At 41.1% G+C, this 25,257-nt stretch overlaps 1 protein-coding gene across 2 annotated transcripts; it reads right to left on the bottom strand.

Moving 5' to 3' along the window:
- Positions 1-15,305: 15,305 nt before the first annotated feature.
- LOC101119976 (mucin-22-like) lies at positions 15,306-24,679 on the bottom strand. 2 transcript variants are annotated; one of them, XR_009600287.1, is made up of 5 exons: positions 24,520-24,678; positions 18,408-19,124; positions 16,763-16,811; positions 16,255-16,304; positions 15,306-15,564 (listed from the first exon to the last, which is right to left on the bottom strand). XR_009600287.1 is itself a non-coding variant. In XM_027967865.3 (4 exons), the coding sequence occupies exons 1-4, from the start codon at positions 24,587-24,589 to the stop codon at positions 15,553-15,555; spliced, it is 849 nt and encodes a 282-aa protein (XP_027823666.3). In that variant the 5' UTR covers positions 24,590-24,679; the 3' UTR covers positions 15,306-15,552. The 2 variants fall into 2 exon arrangements, 1 of the variants encoding a protein (XP_027823666.3); XM_027967865.3 differs by lacking the exon at positions 16,763-16,811 and having other exon boundaries at positions 24,520-24,679.
- Positions 24,680-25,257: the final 578 nt, after the last annotated feature.

The following is a 25,257-nucleotide window of genomic DNA, read 5'->3' as shown; positions in this document are numbered from 1 at the left end:
AGGCAACACTGAAAAAAAAAAAAAAAGGCAGACTAGAACAGACAAGTTCCCTCATGAAGATGTTATGATAATCTAAGTAGGCAGTGGAGGATGGTAGCCTTGCTAGGGGATGCCAGATAAGTGGAGAAAATGAAGCCCACTCAGAACTATTTCAGAGACAGAGACTAGAGTAGTAAACAATAAATAGGAAACAGAGGGTAACTAATCTCTCTCTGTATCTCTCTCTCTCTCTCTCTCTACATAGATATATAGAGATTCCAAGGCCCAGTATTCTCATTTTACTCCCCCCTAATCCCATTTAATAGTTCTGTGTGCTGTCCCCAATATGGATAAAGTTGTATTCACATGTTTACTCATGGTCCTGCAACCTTGAGCAACCATGTTAATATAAGTGAAGTATTTCATGAATTAAGAGGACAGAAGGACACTAAATTATGACATTGAAATACCCCATCACTAACTTAAATTAGCATTATGGTTTGAGGGATTCTAGGAAGGATAAGAAGTTGTCTTCTCTTTTGAGTTTGTGGTTGATCCTCAGCACAGGAGCAACCCTGCCACCTGTTCACGTCTTCCTCCCTTCACCATAGCATCACAGGTGGTGGTTGACAATTTAACTTAGGAAATATACAGGGTATGATTAGTAATGTTCATTTACCTGTGGAATAGTTGTGAGCGTTGACGGATTGGGAACTTACTTTGCACTTCCATCTTCTGCTTCTTTTTCTAGACGGCAGCAATCAAGACTCTCTCAACCCCATATCTAGTAAGTCTCAATTAATCCTCCATTATCTTTCTGTTTTGCATTAGCAACTTTTCAGTTCTCTGGTATTCTATTATCGTCATTATATTGTGAAGAGTTGATTAGTGTTAGAATCCCTAAAGATATAGGCAGTCCTTTTCTAACCTTGAATTTGGGGACCATGAGTGGGGCCATAACTTGAATAACAAAGAAGTCTAGCTCAGTCTAGCTAGAACAGGAGTATGCTGCCTGTTCCCTCTGGCCAAATATGTTTGCTGAGAGAGGACAGCAAAGGAATGTAGTCCTAATTCTGACTCTTCCTGCCTACTGAGAACCAGCTCCTCAACTGTTTCTTTCTTCCTCCGTGTTCTCTGAGATACATGGTTTTTAAAAAATGCAAAGAAGCTATGTCTGGTTCATTTTTCTCTGGGTGATTCTGCTCCACTATGTCCCTGTACCTAATTAAAATTTGCAGAAGTTATTCAGTGACTCCCTTGTGGGCCATCATGTTGTCTTTCTCTCTCTCTTATTATTGCTCCACTTGGTCTTGAGCAAGAGGGTCTAACATAATGCGCTCAACTGGCCATACTTGGAGTCACAGTTGGCAGGTTATATCAGTGACCTAAAAAATAACTGGCAACATAACTGACATGGATAATAATCCCTTTGGTTTTCTTCTGTCCTTGGAAGCATCCTCTGGGAATTCTAAGATATCCAGCATCTTTTTTTTTTTTTTTACCAAATTTAATGCACGTACTTGTCTCAAGAGTAAATAATTAAGATTCAATATCACTAGTATGTGAGTAAACAGGAGTACTACAGAGAGAATGAGTGAGTAGAAAGGAAGTTGGTAGCTGAGAGGCAGATTCTGGAGGAACAATCTAATAAGTCTATGAGAGATCAAAGTAAGAGGGGAGCCTTCCATCACCTAGTTTCTGTCTCCTGTGCCATACCTTATAGGTGGAAAACAATCAAACTCGAATGAGGACTTTCCCAGACCACCTCATGGAGGACCACCACCTAGATCCCCTCCTAATGGTGAGAATCAAGGTGATAAACCTCAGGAGAGACACTTCTATCCTTAGAGACATCCTCGGGATTCTAAGATATCCAGCACCTTTTTTTTTTTTTTCCAAATTTAATGTACATACTTGTCTCAAGAACAAAGAATTAAGATTCAATTTCACTAGTATGTGGGTAAATAGGAGTATTATAGAAATAAGGAGTGAGTAGAAAGGAAGTTGGTAGTTGAGAGGCAGATTTTGGAGGAAGGAACAGTCTGATAAGGTCATGAGAGATCCAAATGAGAGGGAAGCCTTCCATCACCTAGTTTCTCTCTGCTTGTACCATACCTTACAGGTAGAAACAACTCAAACTTGAGTGAGGACTTTCCCATACCACCTCCTGGAGGACCACCACCTAAATCCCCTCATAATGGTGAGAACAAAGGTGATAAACCTCAGGAGAGACCACCCCTACAAGGTGATGAACCTCAAAAGAGACCACCTGCACAAAGTGATAAACCTCAACAGGGACCACAGTCACAAGAACGTCAGCCTCAGTGGGGAACACCTTCACAAGATGGTGAACCTCAACAGGGACCACCTCCACCAAGAGGTCCTCATAATCGTGTTCTCCTCTTCCCCTTCCTGGGAGGAATCAGGAACCACCTCCAAAAGGTGGTCAGCCTCAACAGGGACAGCCTCCACAAGAAGGTCAGTCTCAACAGAGACAACTCTCACAAGCAGGCCAATCTCAACAGGGACCAGCCTCTCAAGATGATGAACCTCAGCAGGGACCACCCCCACAAGAAGGTCAATCTCAACAGGGACAACCCCCCACAAGAAGGTCAGTCTCAACAGGGACCACCCTCACAAGATGGTGAACCTCAGCAGGGATCACCCCTGCCAAGAGGTCCTCATGATCATCATTCTCCTCCACCTCTTCCTGGGAAGAATCAGGGACCACCCCCACAAGATGGTCAACCTCAACAGGGATCCCCCTCACAAGATGGTGAACAACAGCAGGGACCACCCTCACAAGGGGGAACACCTAATGGTCATTCTCTTCTACCTTCTCCTCGGAAGAATCAGAGACCTCTACCCCTAGGGTGAGGACCACAAAGACCTCCCTAAGACCCACCACCCCAGCAATATGGAATTCAATGACAGGTATGACTCAAACTCATTCTCCATCAAAAATGAACTCTATACATCTCAAAATTTTGTGAGTCATTGAATCAATTGGAAACATGTTGAAATTTCATAGTCCTGCTTCCTAGTTCTAAGATTTCTATTCAGAGATATGTCCCATCACTTCATGGCAAATAGATGGGGAAACAGTGGAAACAGTGGCTGACTTTATTTTTCAGCGCTCCAAAATCACTGCAGATGGTGAAATTAAAAGATGCTTACTCCTTGGAAGGAAAGTTATGACCAACCTAGACAGCATATTAAAAAGCAGAGACATTACTTTGTCAACAAAGGTCTGTCTAGTCAAGGCTATGGTTTTTCCAGTGGTCATGTATGGATGTGAGAGTTGGACTATAAAGAAAGCTGAGCACCGAAGAATTGATGCTTTTGAATTGTGGTGTTAGGAAAGACTCTTGAGAGTCCCTTGGACTGCAAAGAGATCCAACCAGTCCATCCTAAAGGAGATCAGTCCTGAGTGTTCATTGGAAGGACTGATTTTGAAGCTGAAACTCCAATACTTTGGCCACCTGATGCAAACAGCTGACTTATTTAAAAAGGCCCTGATGCTGAGAAAGATTGAGGGCAGGAAGAGAAAGGGATGACAGAGGATGAGATGGTTGAATGGCATCATCGACTCGATGGACATGGGTTTGGATGGACTCCGGGAGTTGGTAATGGACATGGAGGCCTGGTGTGCTGTGGTTCATGGGTTCGCAAAGAGTCGGACACTACTGAGAGACTGAACTGAACTGATATGGAAGAAGGCAGAAAGATTCTTTATTCTTAATGAGCTCTCCAAGATGATTCTGATTTTGAGAAACATGGACCATAAACTGCCTTTTCCCCAATGACTACCTGTCATGTAGTGGGCTGATACTGAGGAAGTAAAGCCATGTTCTCCCTTGTTCTCTTCTCTCCTCCTCTTTAGACTTAGTGATTTTTCCACCTCAAGTTTCCACCTGAACCGGCCTCTCAGGTCTAGTGTCCCTGCTAAATGTACTTGAATTTTATGTCACTCAATTTATCTAACTTTTAAAATATTTCCTTTTGAATGGTAAAATTTCCTTTTAGTTTATGCTTAAGGTAAAAAACAACTGAACAGCAAAGTGTGAGGCTAACTTTTAAAGGCAGCCACATTCTACCTCTCCATTTCCTTCCCCCTAAACCACCACAATTAACTCTTTTTATGTTGATGTATGGCAAAACCAATACAATATTGTAAAATAATTAACCTCCATTAAAATAAATATATATTTTTAAAAAAGAAAAAAAAACATGCTCTTGGAAACATTCATGCCTATATAAACATATAAGGGTTTCCCTTATATATGGCTCAGTTGTAAAGAATCTGCCTGCGATGCAGGGAACATGGGTTTGATCCCCAGGTGTCAGAAAGATCACCTGGTGAAGGAAATGGAAACCCACTCCATTATTCTTGCCTGAGAAATACAATGGACAGAGCAGACTGGTGTGTTACAGTCCACAGTATTGCAAAGAGTCAAACATGACTTAGTGCCTAAACAACAAGCATATACAATGTTTCTTCATCTACAAATGATATATTTATGCAGATCTATAGGTTGCTCATTTCTAATAAAATATTTCTTAGAAAACATTTGCATCAGTTCATAGAGCTATTTGGATCTGTTTGATCCTTTTTCTTTTAATTGTATACTATTCTACTGCTTGGCTATGCCATGATTTCTTCACCCAACTCTGTATCAGTGAACATTTAGGCTGGCTTCAGTTTTTCACTAGTAAAAAATTGGCTGCAACAACCATCTTTGTAAATATACATTTGAACATTTAAATAGCAGCCAAGAGATAAACAACCTAAGGAGAATCTTTTTTTTATCTTGCAAGCAACATTTTAAAGCCCATTATTTGTTAGGTGCATAAAATAGTAAACCAGATCTAATTTAAAAGGAAACAGAAGGAAGAAGAAGAGAGGGAGAAATACGGGCTCTTAGCTACTTTCCTTCACTGTTAGCTTCAGGGATTAGAAACTACCTGCATATCTTCCATGAACCTCCTTTTGTGCTTTTTAGAGCATGAGTATAAAGATACCAATCCCTCAGAAAGACATTGGAAGAAGGCAGTCTGTCTTCAATTTACCAACAAAATAATCACCATTCAAATCTAGGTGTCATGCCTCATTCTGGGTGTTTGTGAGTCTGAAATTTGAGGACCACGAACCTAGCACAGAAACATCCTAGATCCTTTCTCATTGATGCTTCCATCAGGCTCCCTCCTGGACCCTTCCTAGAAAACATTTTTTTCATTCTTTACTTGGAGACAAGACTAATTTTCTTTTTTCCTACCTGATATTGCCTCCCCTATCCCCTCTAACATCCTTATTCATAAGCCAGGTGCCTTTTCTCTTCTCCAATTTCTATAGCACTAAACACAATATGTTCATTATTTTCACACCTTTTACTGATTCTAGTAATTTTAGGGAAATAAAAAAATATATTGCAAATGCGAAGATGTGGCATATACTGAGGAAATCCTTAAAATTTTCAAAATAATTGCTCCTGGTTTCTAGCAAAATAAATGTGGTTCTAGGCCCCTACTCCCTCAAGCCCACAATACCCCACTCCTCCCTTTTTTTACTGTTCAGTTTTCTTCCTCCCTAAATCTCCCACCTTTCTATAACAAAATGTGAGTCAGTAAAGGAGGTGACATGCTGAGTAGTAGAAGGCACAGAATTTGGAGTTCTTCAGACATGAGTTTAATCTTACCTCTTTTTGTTAAACCTCTGGACTTTTAGCAAACTGCTTCAACACTCAGGGCCCTAGTTTCCTCATCCATATATTGAGGATAATAATAATACTTACCCTAGAGGGCAAAGAGTAATGATTAGCACACATAAAAACCCAACAGAGATTGCCTTTGGCACTCCCTAATATCACCCTGCTTGTTTAACTTATATGCGGATACATCATGAGAAACGCTGGGCTGAAAGAAGCACAAGCTGGAATCAAGGTTGCTGGGAGAAATATCAATAACCTCAGATATGCAGATGACACCACCCTTATGGCAGAAAGTGAAGAGGAACTAAAAAGCTTCTTGTTGAAAGTGAAAGAGGAGAGTAAAAAAGTTGGCTTAAAGCTCAACATTCAGAAAACGAAGATCATGGCATCTGGTCCCATCACTTCAGGGCAAATAGATGGGGAAACAGTGGAAACCGTGGCTGAATTTATTTGAGAGGGGCTCCAAAATCACTGCAGATGGTGACTGCAGCCGTAAAATTAAAAGACACTTACTCCTTGGAAGGAAAGTTATGACCAACCTAGACAGCATATTGAAAAGCAGAAACATTACTTTGCCAACAAAGGTCCATCTAGTCAAGGCTATGGTTTTTCCAGTGTTCATGTATGGATGTGAGAGTTGGACTGTGAAGAAAGCTGAGTGCCGAAGAATTGATGATTTTGAACTGTGGTGTTGGAGAAGACTCTTGAGAGTCCCTTGGACTGCAAGGAGATCCAACCAGTCCATTCTGAAGGAGATCAGTCCTGGGTGTTCTTTGGGAGGAACGATGCTAAAGCTGAAACTCCAGTACTTACTTTGGCCACCTCATGTGAAGAACTGACTCATTGGAAAAGACTGACGCTGGGAGGAATTGGGAGCAGGAGGAAAAGGGGACGACAGAGGATGAGATGGCTGGATGGCACCACCAACTCGATAGACGTGAGTTTGAGTGAACTCCAGGAGTTGGTGATGGACAGGGAGGCGTGCTGCAATTCATGGGGTCGCAAAGAGTCAGACATGACTGAGCAACTGAACTGAACTGAATAGTTACTATAGGGAAACAGTACACATGAAATTGTAAGAAATTAAGTGTTCCCCAAATTAAATTGTTCAGAATGCTTTGTCAAAAGATTGAATTACATGTTTTCTGACAATGTGCCTTCCAAATTTTAAAAAGAAAGGAAAAAATTTCACTATGCCTATTTATAAGCTATTTTTGTGTTTCTAGTCTGTTTATAAAAGTCTTTTTCAGTTTTTCTTCAAAGTGAGTACCTGATATTCTGTTAGATACTAAACAAAATTAATGATCAACTTCATAAGATTTGAAATGCAGATCTTCTTAAACTTCTTCCAGATAAGAAATATGCTAGTTAATGAATCTTTGTCTACACATTTTTCCAAATTTTTCCACAAGTAAAATGTCTAGAATGAGAAAATAGGGGAAAAAATAATTGATAACAGATTCAGTTGTTGGTTCTTAGACTAAAGCAATAAACAACGCAAACTTCTTATAATTCTGATCAAGGGGGGAAAAAAACAGAAAACAAGGCAAACTTCAGAAATGAAAGAGGTAGATAACATAAATGCTTAGATTTTTTAAAGAATAGGAGGATGAGGGAGGGGAAATTGAAGGAATGTGGTCAAAAATTTCAAACTTCCAGTTAAATACGTACTAGAGATTCTTTTTTTTTTTTTTAACTTTACAATATTGTGTTGGTTTTGCCATAGAGATTCTAAAGGAGATAGTCCTGGATGTTCTTTGGAAGGAATGATGCTGAAGCTGAAACTCCAGTACTTTGGTCACCTCATGCGAAGAGTTGACTCATTGGAAAAGACTCTGATGCTAGGAGGGATTGGGGGTAGGAGGAGAAAGGGATGACAGAGGATGAGATGGACGTGAATCTGAGTGAACTCCGGGGGTTGGTGATGGACAGGGAGCCCTGGCATGCTGCGATTCATGGGGTCGCAGAGTCGGACATGAATGAGTGACTGAACTGAACTGAACTGATTTTGGGTTGTTGTGTGTACATTTTCATTTGTTTCTGTGCATAGTTTGATTTCTTTTTGGATTTCTTCTGTGATTTGTTATTCAGCAGCATGTTTTTCAGCCTCCATATGTTGAAATTTTTAATAGTTTATCTCCTGTAATTGAGATCTAATTTTACTGCATTGTGATCATAAAAGATGCTTGGAGTGATTTCAACTTTTTTTGAATTTTCCAAGGCTAGATTTATGGCCGAGGATGTGATCTATCTTCAAGAAGATTCTGTGTGTGCTTAGGAAAAAGGTGAAATTCATTGTTTTGGGGTGAAATGTCCTATAGATATCAATTAGGTCTAACTGGCCTATTGTATCATTTAAAGTTTGTGTTTCCTTGCTAATTTTCTGTTTAGTTGATCTGTCCATAGGTGTGAGTGGGGTATTAAAGTCTCCCACTATTATTGTGTTATTGTTAATTTGTCCTTTCATCCTTGCTGGCATTTGTCTTACATATTGCAGTGCTCCTATGTTGGGTGCATATATATTTATAATTGTTATATCTTCTTCTTGAATGGATCCTTTGATCATTATGTAGTGTCCTTCTTTGTCTCTTTTCACAGCCTTTGTTTTAAAGTCTATTTTATCTGATATGAGTATTGCTACTCCTGCTTTCTTTTGGTCTCTATTTGTGTGGAATATCTTTTTCCAGCCCTTCACTTTCAGTCTGTATGTGTCCCTTGTTTTGAGGTGAGTCTGTTGTAGACAACATATATACGGGTCTTGATTTTGTATCCATTCAGCCAGTCCTTGTCTTTTGGTTGGGGCATTCAACCCATTTACGTTTAAGGTAATTATTGATAAGTATGATCCCATTGCCATTGACTTTGTTGTTTTGGGTTTGAGTTTATACACTTTTTTTGTGTTTTCTGTCTAGAGAAGATCCTTTAGCATTTGTTGGAGAGCTGGTTTGGTGGTGCTGAATTCTTTCAGCTTTTGCTTGTTTGTAAAGCTTTTGATATCTCCTTCATATTTGAATGAGATCCTTGCTGGGTACAGTAATCTGGGCTGTAGGTTATTTTCTTTCATCACTTTAAGTACGTCTTGCCATTCCCTCCTGGCCTGAAGAGTTTCTATTGAAAGATCAGCTGTTATCCTTATGGGAATCCCCTTGTGTGTTATTTGTTGTTTTTCCCTTGCTGCTTTCAATATTTGTTCTTTGTGTTTGATCTTTGTTAATTTGATTAATATGTGTCTTGGGGTGTTTCGCCTTGGGCTTATCCTGTTTGGGACTCTCTGGGTTTCTGAGGCTTGGGTGATAATTTCCTTCCCCATTTTAGGGAAGTTTTCAACTATTATCTCCTCAAGGATTTTCTCATGGTCTTTCTTTTTGTCTTCCTCTTCTGAGACTCCTATGATTCTAATGTTGGGGCGACTAGCATTGTCCCAGAGGTCTCTGAGTTTGTCCTCATTTCTTTTAATTCATTTTTCTTTTTTCTTCTCTGATTCATTTATTTCTATCATTCTATCTTCCACCTCACTAATCCTACCTTCTGCCTCCATTATTCTACTATTTGTTCCCTCCAGAGTGTTTCTGATCTCATTTATTGCATTATTCATTATATATTGACTCTTTTTTATTTCTTCTAGGTCCTTGTTAAACCTTTCTTGCATCTTCTCAATCTTTGTCTCCAGGCTATTTATGTGTGATTCCATTTTGTTTTCAAGATTTTGGATCATTTTCACTATCATTATTTGAATTGTTTATCAGGTAGATTCCCTACCTCTTCCTCTTTTGTTTGGTTTGGTGGGCATTTCTCCTGTTCCTTTACCTGCTGGGTATTCCTCTGTCTCTTCATCTTGTTTAGATTGTTGTGTTTGGGGTGGACTTTCTGTATTCTGGCAGTTTGTGGAGTTCTCTTTGTTGTGGAGTTTCCTCGCTGTGGGTGGGGTTGTATGGGTGGCTTATCAAGGTTTCCGGGTTAGGGAAGCTTGTGTCAGTGTTCTGGTGGGTGGGGCTGGACTTATTCTCTTTGGAGTGCAATGAAGTGTCTAGTAATGAGTTATGAGATGTCAATGGGTTTGGAGTGACTTTGGGCAGCCTGTAAATTGAAGCTCAGGGCTATGTTCCTGTGTTGCTGGAGAATTTGCATGGTATGTCTTGCTCTGGAACTTGTTGGCTCTTGGGTGGTGCTCGGTTTCAGTTGTAGGTATGGAGGCATTTGATGAGTTCCTGTCAGTTAATGTTCCCTGGAGTCAGGAGTTCTCTGGTGTTCTCAGGATTTGGACTTAAGCCTCCTTCTTCTGGTTTTCAGTCTTATTTTTACAGTACCCTCAAGACTTCTCCCAGAGAAGGCAATGGCACCCTACTCCAGTACTCTTGCCTGGAAAATCCCATGGATGGAGGAGCCTGGTGGGCTGCAGTCCATGGGGTCGCTAAGAGTCAGACACGACTGAGCAACTTCACTTTCACTTTTCACTCTCATGCATTGGAGAAGGAAATGGCAACCCACTCCAGTGTTCTTTCCTTGAGATTCCCAAGGATGGGGGAGCCTGGTGGGCTGCCATCTATGGGGTCGCACAGAGTCGGACACGACTGAAGTGACTTAGCAGCAGCAAAACTTCTCCATCTATACAGCACCATTCATAAAACATCTAGGTTAAAGATGAAAAGTTTCTCCACACTGAGGTACACCCGGAGAGGTTCACAGAGTTACATAGAGAAGAGAAGAGGAAGGAGGGCGGTAGAGGTGACCAGGATGAGATGAGGTGGAATCAAAAGAGGAGAGAGCAAGCTAGGCAGTAATCACTTCCTTATGTGCTCTCCACAGTCTGGACCACTCAGAGATGTTCAACAGAGTTATACAGAGAAGAGAAGAGGGAGGAAGGAGACAGAGGTGGCCAGGGGGAATCAAAAGGAGAGAGATCCAGCCAGTTATCAGTTCCCTAAGTGTTCTCCACAGTCCAAAACACACAAAGAGATTCACAGAGTTGGGTAGAGAAGAGACGGGGTAGGGAGGAGACAGAGGCGACCTGGTGGAGAAAAAGGAGAGTCTAAAGGGGGAGAGAGCAGTCAAACCAGTAATCTCACTCCAAAGTAAAAATGAGTACTGAAGATTGGGTTCTTAAAGGTACAAAATTTATAACAAATACCAAAAAGCAAAGATTACAAATCTAGAGTAGAGGTTGGATTTTCAAAAATACAATATTAAAGAAAAAGAGGGGGAAAAATTTCACAAAAATTATAAAATATATATATGTATATGAAGTTGGCTTTTAAAAATAGGGTCTCTTTTAAAAAAAAGTAATAGGTTATAAAAATGAAAATTAAAGGAGTAATAGAGGACTTAAAAATTAAAAAATTAAAGGATAGTAAAAATAGTTAAAACATTTTCTCTGGTGTTGTTGTGGGCAGTGTGGGGTCAGTTCATTTTCAGATAGTTCCTTGATCTGGCTTATATTTCTCAAGATCTATAGGCCCCTTCCTATGTAGTTGGTACTATCTACAGGGTTTTAATCTATTGCGCCTGTCACTTCCGAAGCGGGTCCCTCTGTTTTAGCTTCTTTTGTTTGCTGGTCTATTCAGTGTCTAATTTCCGCCCTCGCACAAGGGGGCAGTGATGGACACATTTTTAGGCTCACTTGTTCAGTCGTGCTGTGGGGAGGGAGGGACTCTGCAAACAAATGACACTGGCGTGTGCATGCAGTGTCTCGGCCACACTGGGTCTGCCCCCGCTCATGGCGCGTGTGCTTTCTCTGTCTGCACTGCTTAGGCTCTAGGTTGCTCTGCCAGAAACCATCTGAGGCTGGCCCTGGGTTGTATGCACTTCCCAGGTCTAAGCCGCTCAGGTTCAGGCACTCAGGTAGTCCTCAGAGGCACAGACTCGGTTGGGCCTGAGTTTTGTGTCCTTCCCAGATCCGAGCAGCTCAGGTGACCAGGTGTTTGGCGAGCGCCTCCCCTGTCTCTGCGGCTCGGTTTTCTGGGTGTACAACCAGCACACCTTCCCAGGTGGATGTTGACCATCCAGAATCCCAAGAAGTCTTGGTTAGCAAAGAAGCCTGCTTGCAGTTTAGTAGACGATGCCTCTCTAGGGCCGCGACTGTCCCCTTCCGACTCTGGCTGCCCTTGCCTGCCTGTCACCGGAGGGGGATGGGCAGTCTGCAGCCGACTAACTCTGGTCAGTCCTTTGTTCTGTGAGTGGGCCTGGTGGTGTCTTTGGTTAGGGCTTTTCGTTTGGTAGTTATCCCAGAGTCTGGTTTGCTATCCCAAGCAAACTTATTTCCCTCAGATTGCTCTTGGGGCATTCAGGCCAGGTCTTTACTCTAAGCAATGCAGCCCACGCCTTCCTGCCCAGCCCCTGCTTGCTAGTGGCCGATGCAGGCATCTGCGCTGCTTCTTCGCTGGGGGAGTTACCGTTGGGCACGTAATCTGTGGGGTTTAATTATTTATTTATTTTTCCTCCTGGTTATGTGCCCTCTGTGGTTCTAAGGCTCACCATAGACTCAGCAGTGAGAGTGTTTCCTGGTGTTTGGAAACCTCTCTCTTTTAAGACTCCCTTCCCAGGACAGAGCTCTGTCCCTATCTCTTTTGTCTCTCTTTTTGTCTTTTATATTTTTTCCTACCTCCTTTCAAAGACAATGGGCTGCTTTTCTGGGTGCCTGATGTCCTCTGACAGCATTTGGAAGTTGTTTTGTGGAATTTACTCAGCGTTCAAATGTTCTTTTGATGAATTTGTGGCGGAGAAAGTGGTCCCCCGCCCTATTCCTCTGCCGTTTTAGGACCGCCTCCTAATTACAGTTTCTTAAAGGTTTCTTCTACCCCTCATATTGTCTGTTTCCTCTGAACTCTTTTACTCTTTCTTTACTTGAGCTTTATTTGATAGAGATATTCTTCAAATGTCTGATGATTGTTTTCTGTTCACATGTCAGAGTTAGACACTAAGAAGATCAGAAAACTCTGTACGCATGAAAAGAATTTTTGTAGAATCTTGTGCCTCACAGTAGGATGATTGAATGGCGTGATAGCTTGTTGAGACTTATTTCCAGGTGCTCTTTCTCAGATAGCCCTGAATCTTCAGAAGAATCTTCCGTCTCCTGTTTAGGAAGCATAATCCTCATACTGGCACTTTGGAGCTGGCCAGAGGTTGGACATCCTCCATTTATTATAATTTTTATTTATTTGTAAAGGGTTTTTTAATATGCTTAGTCACTTAGCCATGTCTGACTCTTTGTGATCCCATGAACAGTAGCCCACCAGGCTTCTCTGTCCATGGGATTCTCCAGGCAAGAATACTGAAGTGGGTTGCCATTTCCTTCTCCATTCTTTAATGTAGACCATTTTTAAAGTCTTTATGGAGTTTGTTACAATATTGCTTCTGTTTTCTGTTTTGACTTTTTGGCCCTGAGGGCATGTGTGATCTTTTCTCCCCAGCCAGGAATCAAACCCATACCCTGTGCATTGGAAAGTCAAGTCTTAACCACTGGACCACCAGGGACATCCCATCTCCATTTATTTTATAGGCCTTCATTGACTGCCCAGTTTGTTTAATAGAATCTCACTTATATCTTTTAATGTAACAGTTGTCCCCGAGTCTAGTGCCTCTCTGATTCAGTTTTCCTATAGAATAAATCTACTCTCTCCACTGCAATAAGAGAGGATATGAACCTGTTTCCTACCACGTGTCTCCCCATCATCATCACTCCTCCTCTAATCTAATCTCACCAGAGTTCTGTAAGACCATCAGCTTACTTCTATTTGGTACCACTGTCCCCACCCTCAGAAGTGCACAGCTAATGGAGTGTTACCTTTCTCCTTTCTGGTATATCACTAGCCAATCTGCCAGTTTCCCATCTGTGTGTATATATTATGGCTGTATATATTACAAAGTCTGTGTATAGTATGGCTTTTAATTGTACTATATATTTTGTCAAAGATGATATTGCATTTCTGTTTCTTTACCTGTTGTTTTTGTTTAGACTTTGAGGAAAAAAGGATAGAAAATGTTTTACTATTAACCTATAAGTCACTCTCAGCTATATGTTAGGAAAGCAGTTGACCAACAGGCTAAGTAAGCAAAGCAAAAGGCTGCCTGACAGAGGTTTATAAACCAAGGCTCCTGTTCCCATCCTTCCACTCAAACAGCTCACACCAGGGTAACCAATGACTTCCATGTTGCTGAAGTCAATGGACATTTTTCAGTCATTATCTTAACTTGCTTCTCAGGAACAATAGGACATTTTGTCTTATTTAAACACTCTTTCCTTTGGCTCCATGATGCTGTATATACCTGTTTCATATCTAACTCTCTGATTGCTCTTCTTATTTCTTTCATTTATCAAATATTTATTTAATATTTATCAAATATTTATTTAATACTTATCAAACATTTCTTGAGTCCCTCCTATACACCAGCTATTCTACTAGGAGTTTAGGATGTAAGGATGAATACAAAATCCTGATTCCCACTGTCTAGGAGTTAAAGCCTTGCATGTCCTTTGCAGATGCATCTGTTTACATTTAGCCATGAAATTATGGAATTCCTCTAGTTTTGTTTTAGATTCTTTTCTCGTTATATACTATCATCTTAGAAATTTTCATCCTTTAAAAACAAAAAAACAGTGACAGATATGTTAATCAATTTCATTATGGTAATCCTTTCACTATGCATGGGTATATCAAATCATTGCACCATACACTTTAATTCTATACAATACTTTTTATGGAACATTTTACAAACTTTTGTGTCATTCTTGCCCAATGAATATGTTAAATTACACAGTAAAGGGAGGAATAAAGGTCATTAATCAATTGACCTTGAAATAGAGATTTTCCTAGATTATCGAGATGGGGGCTCAGATGTGGAAGCAAGGGGCAGCATGGTAGGTGTTGGTGACTCTGTGATATATTGTGAGAATCAGTCAACTTTTGCTGGCTTCAAAGACATAAGAGGGCTATGGAAAGTGGGAAAGGAAATTGATTCTTCCAACAAGTCTCCAGAAAGGAATTCAGCCCTGCCAACACATTGTCTTAAACTCAGTGAGATACCTTTCAGAATTGTGAGCTACAAAACTATAAAATAAGAGGTTTATATATATTATTTTAATCTACTATGTTTGTGGTAGTTTGTTATACTAGGAATGGAAACACCAATATATTTTCCATAGGCTCATTTCTTACTTTGCTGTGGCCAGAAAGAGTTAGTGTCTGATTACAAAGTCCTTTGGATGGCAAAAATATCAAACCAGTCAATCCTAAAGGAAATCAACCCTGAATATTCACTGGAAGGACTGATGCTGACGTTGAAGCTCCAATACTTTGGCCACCTGTTGTGAAGAGCTGACTCATTGGAAAAGACCCTAATGCTGGGAAAGATTGAGGATAGGCAGAGAAGGGGACAACAGGGAATGAGATGGTTGGATGACATCATGAACTCAATGGACGTGAGTTTGAGCAAACTGGGAGATAGTGAAGGACAGAAAATTCTGACATGCTGCAGTCCATGGGGTTGCAAAGAGTTGGACAGGACTCAGCAACTAAACAACATAAAGTATGTATCAGAGAGGAATAAAATGGTTACTGGCATTAAAACAAGGCAACTAAGCAATATGTTGCCTTGTAAAATAACCTCCCTCCTCAAAATTCAGTCAGTGCAGATAAATATTTATTGAGCCTGTTTTAAATGTGACATGTTTGAGAGATGCCTTTCTTCTGTTTGTGTATTGTCAATCTCTGCCACTCTGTTTATCCTCAAGTGGGTATATTCCATGTCTCACTAGTCTTTTAGAATTATCCAAGCTCCTATGATGGAATGGAAGTCTTGTTCAAAGGCTCACAACCTTCTTGGAAAATTGTGGTTAATAGAGCAACAGTCACAGGTATGAGAATCTGCTTCATTTTCTAAACTGAAAAACAAAACAAAAACAAAACAAAAACAAAACAAAAACATGAGTTCCCAAGAGACAAGAACCTAGTGTTCAAAAGATCAGGCTCATCTTTCCAATTTCCCACTGTGACATTTCCCATGGGCATGTGACTTAATTTCTTAAAGGTATAAATTCCTTATTCTCCCTCCTCTTCTCTAAGCCTTAAGCAATATACCTGCACACCGTCCAGGTTTACATTTTACTACATGAAGAAATCACTTTAGAAATTTCCCAAAAAGCCAGAAGTCAGGCAGAGTATTAAAACGGGGACCTCTTAATTGAGAGCTTCTGGGTTGTATGACTTTTAATTGAATTATATATATTTATAAATCAGAAAATCTGATGCCTTTTCCTCAGGCTGTCCCTTAAAAACATTCCAGGGACTGGACTAGAATCCTCATATTAGAGAGACAGGAAATCTTGGAAAACTCAGAGGAGAGAACTTGTTTATCCTATGCCTATTCGATGACTGAAAATCCAGACAGTTAGACTTGGAAGGTAAACCTCAGAGAGGAAAGAAGCTGACTTTCATCTCCATATTAAAATTATAGCTGATCTTAGCATCTTGAAAGTTTTAAATTGGAATCCTTTCCAAGTGGATTAATACCAGCATTGAAAATGGTATGAAATTCCTAATAAGGTATCGGAGACAAGAGAGAAGAAACTTACCAAAAAAAACTGCATTGGACTTGTTCTTTCCTGTGGAGATACTGGGTCATCTGTAATGAAGAAATGGCTTTTATTCACTTTCAGTAAATATCATTCAGAGTGTAATTGTCATTCATCTCACAGCCTCAAGTAGCCTCCTAGGAATGGCAGCAAAACCTCCCTCCTCTTAACTGCCGAGTCACTCTGCCATGCCTGAAGTCCTACCAGTGGAAATGAAGCACAACAGCACTTCACAAGAAAGATTTGGTTAAAGGGCTAGTCTCCACTGACACTTAGAAGTCCCTGAGAGTCGCACATGACTGGTCATACCTTCATGTGAAGAAACATATTCTCTCTTCTCCCCCAAAAGTGGATTCAGCTAGTGAACATGGTGCCTGGCTGAGAAGGGTATAGACATGGTAAGAGTACCTAGCCCAGGCCCACTTCTTGAGTCTGTCCTGGAGTGCCTCCCAAGAAAAAAGTCCCTCAAAGGCCAAGAAGAGCAAAAAAGAGAGGTCTTTGAACTTGCCTCATGCTTCTGTCAAAGGCTCTTCAGAATAACCAACCAGCAGTGACACCTTCTAGAAATAAAGGAGTAAATTTCCTGATTTAAAAGGTTAAAATCTCCATAGATTTACTCTTCCTATTAAAAACCAAAGCTTCTCAATATATACATGTATCAAATAATTGTTACACACCATAAACTTATAAAATATTTTATGGCAATTATGTCAATAAAACTGGGGGGAAATTATTTTTTAAAAAAAATAAATGTATTATAGGAAAAACAAAACCACAAAGCTTATTGGTAATTGGCACAGTTAAAAGGATCTCTAGATAAACAAGTTACAGGGTCCAATACATTAGCAGAAATGACCGAATGGATCTGGGCCATAAGACTGCTTCATACTCCTGTAGTCAAACACGAGTGTTTTCCTAATATCCCATGGGATGGAGGTGGTGGTGGGGATGGAGGAGGGACAAAGAACTAACTTACATTAACTTTTCAATCAATTACTACAGACTGGGTAGTTAGAGCATAGTACTCAGGTGGAGCTCCATTTTGCAAATGAGGTATACTCTACAAGGAAGATAATTAGTGGAAGAGGAAGAATTTAAAGCCAGAAAACCAATCTTTTTTAATTGGCCCTCTGGCCTCCTTCAATACAATTTCTAGATTCCTTCAACTAATATCTAAAGTACCCCCGTATGCTTAGAGCTGTGCTGCAATACAGTAGATCTCAATAGATATTGGCTATTATTTAAGACATAAGAATCAGACTGTTTAGAAATTTGCATTTGCAAGTAAGAACCAAGGGTCTTTCTTAGCAAAAATTGCAGGCATTCCCTCAGACTATTGGGGTTTGTTTGTAGGGGTAGAAAGCATTGAAATCTTATGACCTCCTGACTCATTGGCAGGCAGAAAATTGAAAAATAATGGCAGCTTAGGAGAGGGATGGACAGAGGTAGGAATACTGCTTAATTCCTAAAGCTTTTAAATCAAAAAGCTTCTGTTCAGTCCATAGTCAAATAATATTTACATTTAGTATAATATTTCCTTCAAAATTCTGTTTGAAATGAATTGTAATCAATTGGAAAGGAAAAGGAAATTGTTAACCCCTTTACTGACACCACTTCCATTGACCCTACAGAGACATGAAGTAGCTTGTCCTTTCTAGCGAATCCCAGAAAGTGGGTCCCAGAGTTCAGATCAGGACAGAACTTACAGCTGGAGCTAGATTGATATTCAACTGGTTTCAATTCCTGGCATTCTGTGAAATACATCAGTTTTCCTCAAGTTTCAGTGAATTTTTGACAAAATTTACTCTACCTCAGAGAACAAAGCCTCAGAAATACCCCCAAATGTATAAATCACGATAGCACATTCCTTTGCAAAGAGCTATGAACAAGGAAAGGGAGAGCAGGGAGACATTTCTACATTTTTGAAGACAGGAATCCTCACTTGTGACCTGAGTGGCTTCTCCCTTAGAGCTGAGGGTGTTTAATTCCACATTAGCAGGCAATTCTAGGAAAACAGAATGGAGGATGGGTGTGGTCACAGGCTTATGCTGGGAATCAAGTACACTGGAAAAAAGCAGGATTTCCCTCAATAATACAAAAGAGGGAGCCCACCAATCTCCACCCAGGCTTCCTGTGCCAGAACCCTCACTTACCAAAAGTCTGTGTGTTCTCCAAATACATTTCAGTGGTTGTTTCTGCATCTTCAGTGAAGTCATGGTGAGTAGTCAATTCTGATAGGCCAGTGGTTGACTCTGAGCCAATGGTTGACTGTAGGTGAGTGGTCGACTCCAGGTCAGTGGGGCTAATAGTTGACTGTAGGCCAGTGGTTGACTGTAGGCCAGTGGTCGACTCCAGGTCAGTGGGGCCAGCAGTCAACTCTAGGCCAGTGGCTGACTCTAGGCCAGTGGTTGACTCCAGGTCAGTGGGGCTAATGTTCGACTCTAGTCCAGTGGTTGACTCCAGGTCAGTGAGGCCAGTAGTCAACTCTAGGCCAGAGGTTGACTCAAGGTCTGTGATTGACTCCAGGTTAGTGTGGCCAGTGGCTGACTCTGGGCCAGTGGTTAACTCCAAGTCAGTGGGGCCAGTGGTTAACTCTAGGCCAACTGTCAGCTCCAGGTCAGTGGGGCCAGCTGTCGACTCTAGGCCAGTTGTCGACTCTAAGCCAGTTGTTGACTCTAGGCCTGTGGTTGACTTTAGGACAGTTGTTGATTCCAGGTCAGCGGGGACAGTGGTTGACTCCAGGTAAGTGGGGCCAGTGGTTGACTCTAGGCCAGTGGTCAGTTCCAGGTCAGTGTTTAACTCTAAGCCGCTGGCTGACTCGAGGCCAGTGTACTCTATGTCAATGGCTGGCTCTAAGTCAGCGATGAATTCTTGAGGAGATAAGAAGAAAAAACAGCTCAAGTACTTTCTAGTGAGAATATTTCCACCATCTCCACACCCTTTCATTCATAGCTAGGTCTTTTTCCAGGAAAAACATAGAACAGAAAAGGGTATATTGAATCATACTAGTCTCCCCACAAGTTTCCCCTTTCCCAAGTGCTGGAATGTCCAGAAGACTAACTACCAAGAATATGCTCATAGGCTACTACTCCTCCCTCTTTGAGAGGCTGGTTTTGGAAGGAGCATTTTATACTATGCCTCTAAATATTAATCAGTCAGACTGCAATGGAATAAAATTTCAAAAACTCTCCTACATACGTCTTTCAATTCCTAAAACAAAATTCTCAGAGAAGGCAAGGAGCAAGGACAACAACTATTTCCAAGATGCAAAAGCAAGGATGGATTTGACTCTAAAATAGGGCCTCCTACCATTTTCATTTAGCAGGCTATATTTAGTACTTCATTTTCCAGTCTGCCCCAGAGAATGCATAATCCAGTCATTCTGGAACTTGTGAACCATAAAAGCATCATAACCTGATGAACTTACAACCTGGGCCTGCTTGGGCTGGAATAAAAGACTGCAGTCCTCATGGCTGCCTAGTCCAGCAGGTTGTGGGCAGTCTGCCAATGAGGCCAAAATCATGAGCTCTAATTTAGTCATTTGCTTTATCATTCATTCATATGCAATAAAAAATCCAGACCCAGCAGTGGATAAATTGGGAGCTACAGGAGAAGAACTGGGAGAAAGTAGAGGGGAAAATCAGCACTTATATTAAAATGAATGAACACCCCTCCTCTTTTCTGTGTTTTTAAAAAATTAATTTTAATTGAAGGATAATTGCTTTACAATGTTGTTTTGGCTTCTACCATATAACAACAGGAATCTGTCATAAGTGTACATGTCCCCTCCCTTTTGGAGCTCTTTCCCACCCACCACCACCCCTCCAATCCTATCTCATCCCTATAGGTTGTCACAGAGCACCACATTGAGCTCCCTGTGTTATATAGCAATTTCCCACTAGCTATCTATGTTGCATATGGTAATATATATGTTTCAATGCTATTGTCGCAATTCATCCTACCCTCTCCTTCCCTCACTGTGTCCACAAATCTGTTCTCTATGTCTGCATCTCTATTCCTGCCCTACAGATAGGTTCATCAGCATCATTTTTCTAGATTTCATATATATGCATTAATATGCATCATTTGTTTTTCTCTTTCTGACTTACTTCATTCTGTATAACAGGCTCTAGGTTCATCCACCTTACTGGAACTGACTCAAATGTGTTCCCTTTCATGGCTGTGTAATATTCCATTGTATATATAGACCACAACTTCTTTATTCATTCATCTGTTGATGGACATCTAGGTTGTTTTCATACCCAAGCTATCGTTAATAGTGTTGTGGTGAACACTGGGGTCATTATAAGTATAATGTCCCAGTCATTCTGGGACATGTGTTTTTTCAATTATGGTTTTCTCAAGTTTTATGCCCAGTAGTGGGATTGCTGGGTCATATGGTAGTTTTGTTCCTAGGTTTTTTTTTAAGGAATCTCCATACTGTTCTCCATAGTGTCTGTGTCAATTTACATTCCCACCAATGGTGCAAGATGGCTCCTTTAAATTTAAAAGCTTTTACACAGCAAAGGAAAGTATAAGCAAGAGGAAAAGATAGCCTGCACAATGGGAGAAAATAATTGCAAATAAAATTACTGACAAAGATTCACCTCCAAAATATACAAGCAGCCCAGGTAGTTCAAGATCAGAGAAACAAACAACCTAAACAAAAAATGTCCAGAAGACCTAAATAGACATTTCCCTAAAGAAGACATACAGATGGCCAATAAACACGTAAAAAAATGCTCAATACTGCTCATTATTAGAGAAATGCAAATCAAATCTCTAATGAGGTATCACCTCACACTGGTTAGAAAGGCCATCACAAAAAAGAAAAATCTACAGACAAAAAATTGTGAAGAGGATGATGAAAAAAGGGAACTCTCCTCTTGAGAAATTGAGTCCAGGAAGAAATGGAGTGCCCCAGATAGTCAACAAAAGAGACCAAAATGCAGTACATAGGTGCAATCTCAAAAACAACAGAATGATCTCAGTTCCTTTTCAAGGCAAACCATTCAGCATCACAGTAATCCAAATCTATGTCCCAACTACTAATACCAAAGAAGATGAAGTGGACCAGTTCTATGAAGACCTACAAGACCTTCTAGAACTAACACCAGAAAAAACAGATACCCTTTTCATCATGGGGGATTGGAATGCAAAAGTAGGAAGTCGAGAGATACCTGGAGTAACAGAGAAGTTTGGCCTTGGAGTACAGGGCCAGGGCTAACAGAGTTTTTCAATAGAACACACTAGTTATAGCAAGCACCCTCTTCCAACAACACAAGAAAAGACTCTGTACATGAGCATCACCAGATAATCAATACTGAAATCAAATTGATTATATTCTTTACAGCCAAAGATGGAGAACCTTTGTACAGTCAGCAAAAACAAGACCTGGAGCTGACTGTGGCTCAGATCATGAGCTCCTTATTGCAAAATTCAGACCTAAATTGAAGAAAGGAGGGAAAACCATTATGCCATTCAGTGAAAATGAAAGCCGTTCAATAGTGTCTGACTGTTTGCGACCCCATGGACTATACAGTCCATGGAATTCTCCAGACCAGAATACTGGAGTGGGTAGCCTTTCCCTTCTCCAGGGTATCTTCCCAACCCACGTATCAAACCCACATCTCCCGCATTACAGGCAGATTCTTTACCAGCTGAGCCTCAAGGGAAGCCCGTGTCATTCAGGTATGACCTAAATCAAATCCCTTATTATTATAGTGGAAGTGATGAATAGATTCAAGGGATTAGATCTGATAGACAGATAGATCTGAAGAACTGTGGAAAGAGGTTTGTAACACTGCACAAGAAGCAGTGACCAAAACCATCCTGAAGAAAAGGAAATGAAAGAAGGCACAGTAGTTGTCTGAGGAGGCTTTACAAATAGTTGGGAGGGAAAGTAAAATGAAAAGCAAGAGACAAAGGGAAAGATATATCCAACTGAATGCAGAGTTCCAGAGAATAGTAAGGTGAGATAAGAGAGCCTTCTTAAATGAACAATGCAAAGAAATAGAGGAAAACAATAGAATGGGAAAGACTAGAGATGTCTCCAAGAAAATTGGAACATTTCATGCAGGATGGGCACAATAAAGGACAGAAATGGTACAGACCTAACAGAAGCAGAAAATATTAAGAAGTGGCAAGAAAACACAGAAGAACTGTACAAAATAAGTCTTAATGACTCAGATAACCATGATGGTGTGGTCACTCACCTACAGCTGGACATCCTACATTTTGAAGTCAAGTGGACTTTAGGAAGCATTACTACAAAGGTAGTAGAGGTAATGGAATTCCAGTTGAGCTATTTCAAATCTTAAAAGATGATGCTGTTAAAGTACTGCATTTAATATGCCAGCAAATTTGGAAAACTCAGCAGTGACCACAGGCCTGGAAAAGGTCAGCTTTCATTCAAATTCCAAAGAAGGGCAATGCCAAAGAATGTTCAGACTATTGTACAATTGCACTCATTTCACATGCTAGCAAGAATATGCTCAAAATTCTCAAGCTAGGCTTTAGCAGTATGTGAATCAAAAATTTCCAGATGGAAATCTGGGTTTAGAAAAGGCAGGAACAAGAGATCAAATTGCCACCACTCACTGGATCTTGAAGAAAGCAAGGGAATTCCAGAAAAAAATCTGTCTGCTTCACTGACTATGCTAAAGCCTTTGATTGTGCGGATCACAACAAACTGTGGGAAACTCTTAAAGAGATGGGACTATCAGACCACCTTACTTGTCTCCTGAGAAGCCTGTATTTGGATCAAGAAACAATAGTTAGAACCAGACATGGAACAATGGACTTGGTTCAAAATTGAGAAAAGAATATGTCGAGGCTGTATACTGTCAACCTGCTTATTTAACTTCTATGCAGAGTATATCATGGGAAATGCCAAGCTGGATGAAGCACAAACTGGAATCAAGATTGTCAGGAGACATAGCAACAATTTCAGATATGCAGATGATACCACTGTAATGGCAGAAAGTGAAGAGAAACTAAAGAGCCTCTTGATGAGAGTGAAAGAGGAGAGTGAAAATGCTGGCTTGAAACTCACTATCAAATACTAAGATCATGGCACCTGGTCACATCACTTCATGGCAAATAGAAAGGGAATAGGTGGAAACAGTGACAGATTTTATTTTCTTGGGCTCCAACATCAATGTGGACAATGACTGCAGCCATGAAATTAAGACACTTGCCCCTTGAAAGGAAAGCTATGACAAACCTAGACAGTGTATTAAAAAATAGAGACATCACTTTGCCAACAAAAGTCCATACAGTTAAGACTATGGTTTTTTCAGTAGTCATTACAGATGTGAGAGTTGGACCATAAAGAAGGCTGAGCACCTAAGAACTGATGCTTTCAAATTGTGGTGCTGGAGAAGATTCTTGAGAATCTCCTTGTACTGCAAGGAAATCAAACCAGTCAATCCTAAAGGAAATCAACCCTGAGTATTCATTGAAAGGACTGATGTTGAAGCTGAAGCCCAAATACTTTGGCTACCTGATACAAAGAACTGACTCACTGGGAAAGACCTGATACTGGGAAGGATTGAAGGCAAAAGGAGAAGGGGGCAAGAAAGGATGAGATGGTTAAATAGCATCACCAACTCAATGGATAGGGATTTTAGTGAACTCCCAGAGATAGTGAAGGACCCAGGGGAGCCTGGTGTGCTGCAGTCCATTGGGTCGCAAAGAGATTGGACACGACTGAGCAACTGAACAGCAACAACAGGAAAGACTAGAAGAGAAAGAGCCTTGTGGGAAAAGCAGCCTACTACTGGTTCTGGGGACACTGATTCTTTCCTCCCTCTAGCGGCACAAATTTCTGCTCCAGACCCACTGATTCCCACGGCATGTGTCCCAGCCAGTGGCTAGAGCACTTTGAATCTTACTCTCCTGTAAAGTGAGAATACACCCAAGGACTTTTTAACCTGACCCAAATAGAGTAAAGCCTCTTTTAGCACCTGATAGTGAAGGGGACCATAAGGAAACCCCAACAGCCCTCTTATCATCAATGCTAATTTCATCTAACGCTAATTCCATATAGTCAGGTAGCCTGACTATATAAGGCAGGTTCAAAGCACAGCCTTAATCTTAGCCAAGCCACTCAAATTCCCCAAGGAATCAGAGCTCAGCCAGCCATCCCCACCACGCTTTACAAGGCCTCTGTCTCTGTCTCACACATACACACACAAATACACTCACACACACAGTGAATGGATTTTAGCCCTCTTCTCCAAAAGACTCGTGATGTCCACTCACCCTGAAGCAGTGCAGGGTGAGTCATAACCAGAGCGAAGCAGGTGGAGAGGAGAAGGGCTTGCCAGAGCATGATGCTGGTGGTGCTGGGCAGAGAGCCCAGGAGGCTGGCAGAGGTAGGGAGGCCAAGAGTGCTGGACTGCAACTCCACAGGGCATTTATACAACCTCTGGCCCAGATCTCTGAAGTCAGCATTCCCAGGGGGCTGGGGGAAGGGAAAGAAAAAAAAAAACTTCACTCACAAAGGGTGAGATTGCCCTGGAGCAAAGGAGGGAAAAGGTAAGTGGAGGGGTGAGGGGCAGAAGGAGGAAGCAAGGAGGTTGGAGGAAATCATCAATGAGATCCTTGTTGATGACATTAGAGTTCTTTGCCCCATTTATCACCAGGGGCAGGGCTTCTTCTTCCACCAGATGGCAGACAATCCCCTCCTGACCCAGGACTGCAGGTGTATCCTATAGCATGCCTCAGCATGTGCCTTGTGCCCAGTCATATCTGATTCTTTGTGACCCCATGGACTGTAACCTGCCAGGCTCTTCTGTCCATGAGGATTCTCCAGGCAAGAAAACTGGAGTGGGTTGCCATTTCCTTCTCCAAGGGATCTTCCCCACCCTGGGATCAAACCCGCATCTCCTGTGTCTCCCGCATTGCAGGCAAATTCCTCACACGATGAGCCATCGGGGAAAGCTGTAGTTGGGAGCCTAATACTGCTTTACTGAGCCTCTGAAATGCCACCATTTGTCA

Source organism: Ovis aries, chromosome 3 (assembly GCF_016772045.2).
Source record: "Ovis aries strain OAR_USU_Benz2616 breed Rambouillet chromosome 3, ARS-UI_Ramb_v3.0, whole genome shotgun sequence".
NCBI classification, from domain to species: domain Eukaryota; kingdom Metazoa; phylum Chordata; class Mammalia; order Artiodactyla; family Bovidae; genus Ovis; species Ovis aries.
Note: the sequence above shows the minus strand (reverse complement) of the source record. Positions and strands in the feature narration are given on the sequence as shown.

Coding starts and splice junctions, on each gene's coding strand:
- LOC101119976 (XM_027967865.3), bottom strand. CDS start 24,589: ATGCTCTGGCAAGCCCTTCTCCTCTCCACCTGCTTCGCTCTGGTTATG. Junction 19,125..24,519: donor TCACCCTGCACTGCTTCAGG/GTGAGTGGACAT, acceptor TATCTCCTCAAG/AATTCATCGCTGACTTAGAG. Junction 16,305..18,407: donor GGAGAACACACAGACTTTTG/GTAAGTGAGGGT, acceptor TCTTCATTACAG/ATGACCCAGTATCTCCACAG.